We start from the raw sequence: 7,741 nt of genomic DNA on the forward strand, positions 1-7,741 counted from the left end.
TTTTTTTCAATATGAAAAATAAGTGATATTATTTGTTAATATATGTGTTTAGTTTAGTTTTTAATCTTATTTCAGTCCAAGTACGTGTTTAGTTTTATTGATAAGAAAAAAAAATTTTGATGTTTAAAAAATGGGTCAAAAATAAGCCCAAGGAAATCCAAAAAGGTGATTTCTAACATTCTTTGAACAACCCCAAATGAAAAATCAACTATATCATAACAAAATCTGATAATAGCTACACTAACATATTTTAATTAAAAAATCAAAAATATCGAAAATGACTAAACATGATAAAAGAAATAGTATATAACATAAAGATCTGATAATGTCTCCCCCAACTCTTTTTTACCTCCCCGAACGTCATTTTGGAGAGATTACTAGAAAAAGTTGGATTGTTGAGCGGTAGAAATATGTCGGCTGATGAAGTTGATATCTGCAAAATAATTATTTAGCTTAATCAATTGAACTTGATCAGGGTTCAATTTCAAAGCAATTTTATTTTGGGTTTTGTAGATTTTTGACAAGAAAAAATAGGAAAGAGCAGTCACTTTTTTTTTTTGGGGGGGGGGGTCTAAAAGGCTCTTGCCGTAAGTTTCCAAAATAAAATTTAATTTTTTATATCTTATATATTTTAAAATAAATTTTAAAATTTTCTAAATTTTTTTTGTCATTTTTTATAATTTTTAATGATTTTTTAACTGACAAATTTTTAACTGACGAATGGACCATTAACATTGATTAATACCATGTAAACTTTATTAAAAAAACATTGTTGTATAAATAGATATGTTGCTATATATTATAGATCTTGGTAGCTGTTCTAAAAATGTTGTTGTATAAACATATATATTGTTATATATTATAGATCTTGATAGTTGCTATATAAATACATATGTTATATGTTATAAACGAATTTATTTGTGAATATATATGAACCAAACACACCTTTATTCAAATTTGTTCGTTTAATAAATGAAAATAATTTTTTTGTTCATATCCATTTATTTAAATTAATAAACAAATATAAACGAACAACATACGAACAGTTTACAAGTAGTTCATCAAACATTCTATTCATTTATAGTCCTACCCTTGGTAGAGTTGGCATCACGAGTCAACTAGACACCAAATTAATTAAGAAAATTATAAAAATGACCTCATAATTAAAATATATTACATTATCCAAAGTACTTTCGTCATTATTTAAAAAAAATTGTATATGATAAAATTTGAACCCATAATATTTACATCAATAAAAGATTAACTTTCCCACTACATCAAAGTTTTGCTTTTATATAATATTTACCTTTCAATTGTATTATGCATGCTTTATCACCACTATCGATTATATACATAATAATATTATTAATTGAGTTGGTGTTAAAATCAACTCAACAATAACTCAAAGATTGATGACAATGTGACAAACAAATATAGTACATTTACTATTCTTAATATGATGTAATTACATGTTTAAATTTCATTGTACTCAAAATTTAACCCATTTTCTGTTATTTTAATATCATACATATTTCATATGTTATTATTAATTAATTTCAAACTATATATTACATTTTTTATTGTATGTTGTTTTTAAACTGTTTTAAATATGTAGTTCTCACACACATACACATGATAGAATTTCTTAAACGCATGAAGATGTTTAAAATACAAATTTTGTACACCAAACATTTTCTTTTTCAAAAAAGCTTTCAGAACTCAATTTCTCAGAGGATAGCTTTTAATGAACAATTTCAGTTTGGATGAACATGCTTTCAGAACTCAATTGACTACCTGATTGCCTGCTGCGATGTTGAAAGCAGTTGTCACTGCCAATATCCACTATCGTTGAGTCAAACAATGCATCTTTTTGCCGCTCCCCCTCTATGCTTTACGAACCCGATCTCGCCACGAACCTGGTTGCTTTGCTAGCACCTACTACCATGGAGATAACTAAATCATATATTGCTCTCATGCATACATGTCATCACATGTGCAATATGCAAATAAATACTTGAAAAGCAAAGTAACCGCGAATCCACTCACCTTCTCACTTAAGAGGCCAGTAGCAACAGCATTATCGTTGCTATCCTTCTTAAGATTTTCCTCTTCTGGTTCACTATCTGCTGTAACAGAAAGAGAAGCTGTTGATGTGCCAAAAATGGCCTCATCATGAGCAGCTTTCAGTTGCTCCTCCCTCCTTTTCTACATATTAACACATCAGTTATGCAAGAGCAATAGAATTAATCATCTCCCATGAAACTCAAACAACAGACGTACAGCAGAACTGCAATGCATGAGCATCTATTGGAATTTGAATGATTAACAGATGCAAAGGAATGATGTGACACCTCTATGGCAGAAAACCGAAAGCTCTGACCAATATGCTTCACTAATGATGCATCATCTTCAGCAACTGCTAACAAGGAGGCACATCAAGCTAAAGGTCACAAAGTCCACTCAAATATATAACTTTAAATGTGAAGTACATATTCAGTGATAACCATTTAAACTCACAATCATGTGTTTCATTGTGAACTCTACTTATATAATAGTTTCCCTTTAATATTGAACACTGACCGTTTACAAATACGAAATCAAGACATTACTTGAAGAAAAGAGGAAAGAGGAAACTTTAGTTCCTTAAATAGGCATTCAATTCAATTAAGGTAAAAGCTCAACAGTTCAAGTTACATATATTCTCAACTTATCCTTTATTTGAAGTTCTAAAACAGAAGAGGGTGCAGACGCCTTTACATGCTCCCAGGATTTTAGACTTGAAAGGGCCTAAAGTCTTACATGGTTGAGTGGCAAGAAAGAAGCTTACGAAACTAAGTTGGGACATTCTCAATTGAAGAGGTGAAAGCAACTTTAGTCTATATAAAAATTTAGGGGAAACCAATAATCTTCATTTGATGCTCAGCCTTGATCAACTCCTGACACCGAGTATATATGAATTTTTTTGTTGAAGTCCCATATATGGTGTGGTTTTGGGGGGGGGGAACAGCAGTAAATTAGCAGAATTAGGACTCAAAAACAAGTAGAAAGAAGTTTAAACTCTAACACACTTGAGGTTTAAGAAAACCTTTAGTTCCTTAAATTAATTCGAAGATAATAATATTGTTCTGGTTGTAAATATGTTACAGCTTATTATAACAGACTTCGTTTTTTTTTTTTGGCAAGTTACTAGACCTTGCAAATGAAGTTATATTCTTAACCCTAGATTTAAACCTTAAAACTAATCCTAGCCATCCAAAAATCTCCTATAGTTATTACCACTTCTAAACCTCACTTCTTTAACATCCAACACATCTTCAAAAACCTCATTCTAAACCTTAGGAAGTCAGTGCACCTGGTCTGAGATTTTAGCAATCTCTCCATTGAAAACCTCAAAAGAATGCAGGTTAGAAACGTTAAAAACTGGGTTGACATGAAAATTTGAAGGCAAATTGATCACATAACTATTAAAGGTGAATTAGGACACCACAGATATCTAAAGGCAAATTGATCAGATAACCATTAAAGGTGTATTTTGACACCACAGAGTAATTGAATGAAATTATAATTACTAAGGTAGTAACTACTCTCTAGTAATTAGTAGTTATTTTAATTCCCCTAATAAAGTGTAATTACATTAAAATTCCCTATATCATATTTGATAGTATAAATTGTAATTATACAACTACATAATTTTAATTTCTAAAAAATAAAAATTATTATAAAAATTATCTATAATACTTGAGAAAAAATTCTACAAACAAGTAACCAAACCTAAAATCAAGCCATTATATAATACCTTAGCCTCAAAAACTATTCAACAATAAGATTACTAATAAATTAACAAGAAAAATAAACATCATTAACAATTTATCTAATTCTATAGCATCCCATATTTGTTAAGTTATTCTCTCTCCAACATATACTCATTATCATCATCGATTGATCCTTGACCAAGTATAAATAATTAATAATGTATATACTATGTAATATAGATAATTATTTAGTAATTCAAAATATATAAAAGAATTATTTCTCATTGATAAAATTGTCAAATTATTTAAACTAGATTAGTATATTTTTTCATGGTTATGGGGCTAAGTGAAGGATGCAGGGATTTTTCGGAGAAAAGATGGAGAAAGAGAGTAGAGAGATGCTATCAAAGAGAGTGGATAAAGAAGTACAAACAAGATAACAGAAGGAACGAGAAAAGATAGAGAAAAGAAAGTTAGAAAAAATAAATTTAAAAAAAAGTCAGGGTGTTCTCTTAATGTTATATAACGCATCGTTTTAGGGAGAGGTGCAAGTCTTAGAAAAGACAAGGGAAAGTAGAAGTAAAAATAATTTTATATGTTTGTTTGTATATTTATTTAAATGTTGTTAGGTATACTTATATTATTAATAAATTATTTTTAACCCATAAATAAACAAAGTAAAATATCATAAATTATTAAAAAAAATTCCATGACCGCAATAGTCTCCCTTAAGCCCACAATTGCGAAGACCGCAATAGTCTCCCTTAAACCCGCAATTGCGATGACCGCAGTAGTCTCCCTCAAGCCTGCAATTGCGATAAATGTGACACAACCTGCCAGATCTATTTAAATCCCTGGTTACAAGACCTTGAAAATAAGGTTTGATTCTTAACCCTAGATTTAATCCCTAAAGAAAACTAATACTCCTAGCTGTCCAAAATATATCCAATTCTTAAAATAAATATTATAAAATAAAACTGAAGTAAAAAAAATATTATAAAATATATTAAGTTCCTGCATCATTACTCATGAGGCTTAACATAGATACCTATTAAACAGCTACCCGAAGGAAAACAGCAATCCACTGAGATTATAAACCTAAAAACCAACTTGCAAGGAACTTTGTTTCCATAGACCAAAGTATCACATTACCCTGATAGATTTTTCTAAAATTGGTTTTAAAATATAATTAACAGGCAATATGGATGGGTGTTTAACCTTCAATTTCATCATCGTCAACAGGGGCATCTTTGTCAAACTCGAACCGTTCCCAACCAGGGCCTGTTGTTGGATCCTTTTCAGCTGCATGTAAAATTTAACTCTTAATATACGAATGGAGGAAAACTTCACACACAAAGACCAGAAGGTAAACCTTCTAATTTAGCAAGACCAGTGAGGAGTTACAGCCATTGTCTTTAATAATTAACAGTATAGTTAGATGACATAACAGCAAGAATTTATTTTAAACCAACAGAAACACAAAATAATATTCACTAGTAAAACAAAATATTTTAAGATAATGCTTTGGTCGAGTGGTAAAGCTAAAGATTTATCGACCCAAAAGTCATGGGATCAAATTCCATCATATACAAATTATTTATTGAATTTAAAAAATAAAAAATAAAAAGACTAAAGTACCCTAGAATAACATAACTTATTCTAAATACGAAAAGATATTTTTGTAATTTTCCTAACCGAGTTGGTGCCCAGTTGACTTGAACTCAACTAGAGGTTTAAATAATAGTATTGATAATATATATATGTATATGATATCTTAGAATATAAGAACTTAGAGATGAGAAGTTATGGCTTTTGATAAAGGGAGTTCGCAATGGCTAGTAATCCCACATTGCTACAAAAATTAGAATATAAATAATTTGTTTATTATATAATACTATTTTTATTTTTGAAATAGTTACAAATATTATTTTTGCCTTTTTTTCTTTTATTTTCTAATTTGTAAACTACAATTGATATTTTTTTTCTTTTATATGTCAATAAATCTTAAAAAGCCAAAAAGCGAAATAATCAACCGACCAAATGCACACCCCTAGCTAAACTTGATTTCTTATGATCACATTGATTTCCCACAGAGATAAACTAAGATGTTCACCTCATAAACAAAATAATGCTAAGTTGGTAGTATCAAACATCAACAAAACAAGAAACACTGCATAGCACTCCCGGAAGCCCATAACACTTAAGCAACAATAAAATGGAAACCCAAAGAAATAGGACAAACTACCTGCTTCAGCAAGTTGAAGTTTCATCTTGGCTTTAACTCTTTCAGGAGGCAACTGTTCACAAAAGAAATGCCTTTTCATCACTCCTTAAAGCAAAGGCCTTAAACAGAAAGATCCAAGCAGACAAAATGTACTTGACAAAGTCACTCTTTAGTCTTTGAGATAAGATAAAGAGCCAATGGAGAATCAATCACAAATAAAGGCATAGAATTCATTATGCTTACCGTAAAGGAGTTAGAATCAAAGATTCCAATTTCAGAAAAATAATTTCCCAATATCAGGCAAATTGAACAAAAAGTAGGTTCATATAATTCAAATAGAATAAATAGAATTAAACCAAGTTCTACTCTTAATTAGGATGTCCTCAAATGTTACTCTTTTTTATTTTCGTTTTCCATGACATACTAATAGCTTCCAAGATAAAATTCCAAATCTCTTCTGGCCAAACTTTCTTATCATACACTGAATCATAAAAATCTTACTAAATTTAATCGATAATACCACTTGATAAAGAGAAGACTAAGAAGTGAGGGGATCGATTCTTTCAAAAAACCAGCAGCAATCATAAATGTACTGAGCTAGACGAAGTAGATAACACATTGTATATGACTATTAAAGAAAATAATATAACAGAAAAGACTGTAAAAACTTCATACCATACTATCGTAACCTTGGATCAACAGCGAATAATTAACAGCTCCATTTTTCTCCTTCTTGGATTTCCCCTCTCTCGTCCCATGCCTCTCTGACCTCCATGACTCCCGCGGCGACAAACTCCTGCTCCTCTTCCTCCGCTCCAATTTCCCTTCTCTACGAGGCGACCTACTCCTCCTCCGGCGATCTCTACTCCCACTCCTCCGATCTCTACGAGGCGACCTACTCCTTCTCCGCTTCCTTCTCTCTCTATCCTTTTCCCAGTATCTCTCCCTACTCGTGCTTCTGCTTCGCCTCCTTGAATGCTTATCTCCGTCTCTCTCCACGTTGGTTCTCGCCGAAACCCTAGCTTCTCTTTCCGGCTTCTTCTTTAGCTTATGTTGGATCGGTTGAAGTTGAGATTCTTTCTCAAGCTTGGAAGCGGTGGTAGGACTCGAGGCCCTGACGAAACTGCTGAGGAAGGATGAACATGGAGAGACAAAGGTTGTGCCTCTTTGAGGAACCGCATCGTGTTGATCATCGCAAGAGGAGAAACCGAGGCCTCGCTTGAATCTGGCCGCTCCCTCACCTTTCCTGGTAAGCTCATCGTAGTAAGCTGCCGCCTTCTCTTCTTCCATTTTTTTTTCCCAACAGAATTCAATGCGAGAAGAAGGATATGATTTTTCAATTTTCTTGTGATTTAATTTCCGTGTTATCGATTTGTAAGAACCTCATCAGTGAACGGCAATGTAAACGATGCCGTTTAACTTCTAGTCTCTATTGGATTAAAGGTGCGGATCAGATCTAATTAAATTTTTTTAAAAATTTAAAGAGTTTTAGTGAACATTTTCAAAAATTTTAGAAGTTTTATAAAAATTTAAAATATTAAAAAATAGTTTAATTGAAAGTTTTAAAAAATTTTAAAGATTTAATAGTAATTTTCAAAAGTTAGGGTTTAATTAAAAATTTCAAAATAAATTAAAGGTGTAAATAAAATTTTCAAAAACTTGGGAGGCTTTAGTAAGAATTTTCCTCTAGTCAAAGAAAATGACTTGCGAAATTGTTTTTCTTTTTTATATTTCCATGTGTTTATTTCATAGAAAACAGTTTGAT

At 31.1% G+C, this 7,741-nt stretch overlaps 1 protein-coding gene across 4 annotated transcripts; it reads right to left on the reverse strand.

Moving 5' to 3' along the window:
- Positions 1–1,633: 1,633 nt before the first annotated feature.
- On the reverse strand, positions 1,634–7,329 carry LOC107909069 (splicing regulatory glutamine/lysine-rich protein 1). 4 transcript variants are annotated; one of them, XM_041099095.1, is made up of 6 exons: positions 6,652–7,327; positions 5,998–6,049; positions 4,971–5,054; positions 2,352–2,416; positions 2,047–2,205; positions 1,634–1,938 (listed from the first exon to the last, which is right to left on the reverse strand). In XM_041099095.1, the coding sequence occupies exons 1-6, from the start codon at positions 7,264–7,266 to the stop codon at positions 1,936–1,938; spliced, it is 978 nt and encodes a 325-aa protein (XP_040955029.1). In that variant the 5' UTR covers positions 7,267–7,327; the 3' UTR covers positions 1,634–1,935. The 4 variants fall into 4 exon arrangements, with proteins under 4 accessions (XP_040955029.1, XP_016691940.2, XP_016691950.1 ...); XM_016836451.2 differs by having other exon boundaries at positions 1,634–1,935; positions 6,652–7,326; XM_016836461.2 differs by lacking the exons at positions 1,634–1,938; positions 2,047–2,205 and having other exon boundaries at positions 2,352–4,594; positions 6,652–7,329.
- Positions 7,330–7,741: the final 412 nt, after the last annotated feature.

Source organism: Gossypium hirsutum, chromosome D08 (genome assembly GCF_007990345.1).
Source record: "Gossypium hirsutum isolate 1008001.06 chromosome D08, Gossypium_hirsutum_v2.1, whole genome shotgun sequence".
Taxonomy (NCBI): Eukaryota; Viridiplantae; Streptophyta; class Magnoliopsida; order Malvales; family Malvaceae; genus Gossypium; species Gossypium hirsutum.

What these genes read in the sequence shown, in the direction of transcription:
- LOC107909069 (XM_016836451.2), bottom strand. Translation starts at nt 7,266, where the DNA reads ATGGAAGAAGAGAAGGCGGCAGCTTACTACGATGAGCTTACCAGGAAA. An exon ending in ACTTCAACTTGCTGAAGCAG is followed by an intron (nt 5,055 to 5,997) that starts GTAGTTTGTCCT and finishes TTTTACATGCAG; the next exon opens with CTGAAAAGGATCCAACAACA. An exon ending in TTCGGTTTTCTGCCATAGAG is followed by an intron (nt 2,206 to 2,351) that starts GTGTCACATCAT and finishes GTTAATATGTAG; the next exon opens with AAAAGGAGGGAGGAGCAACT.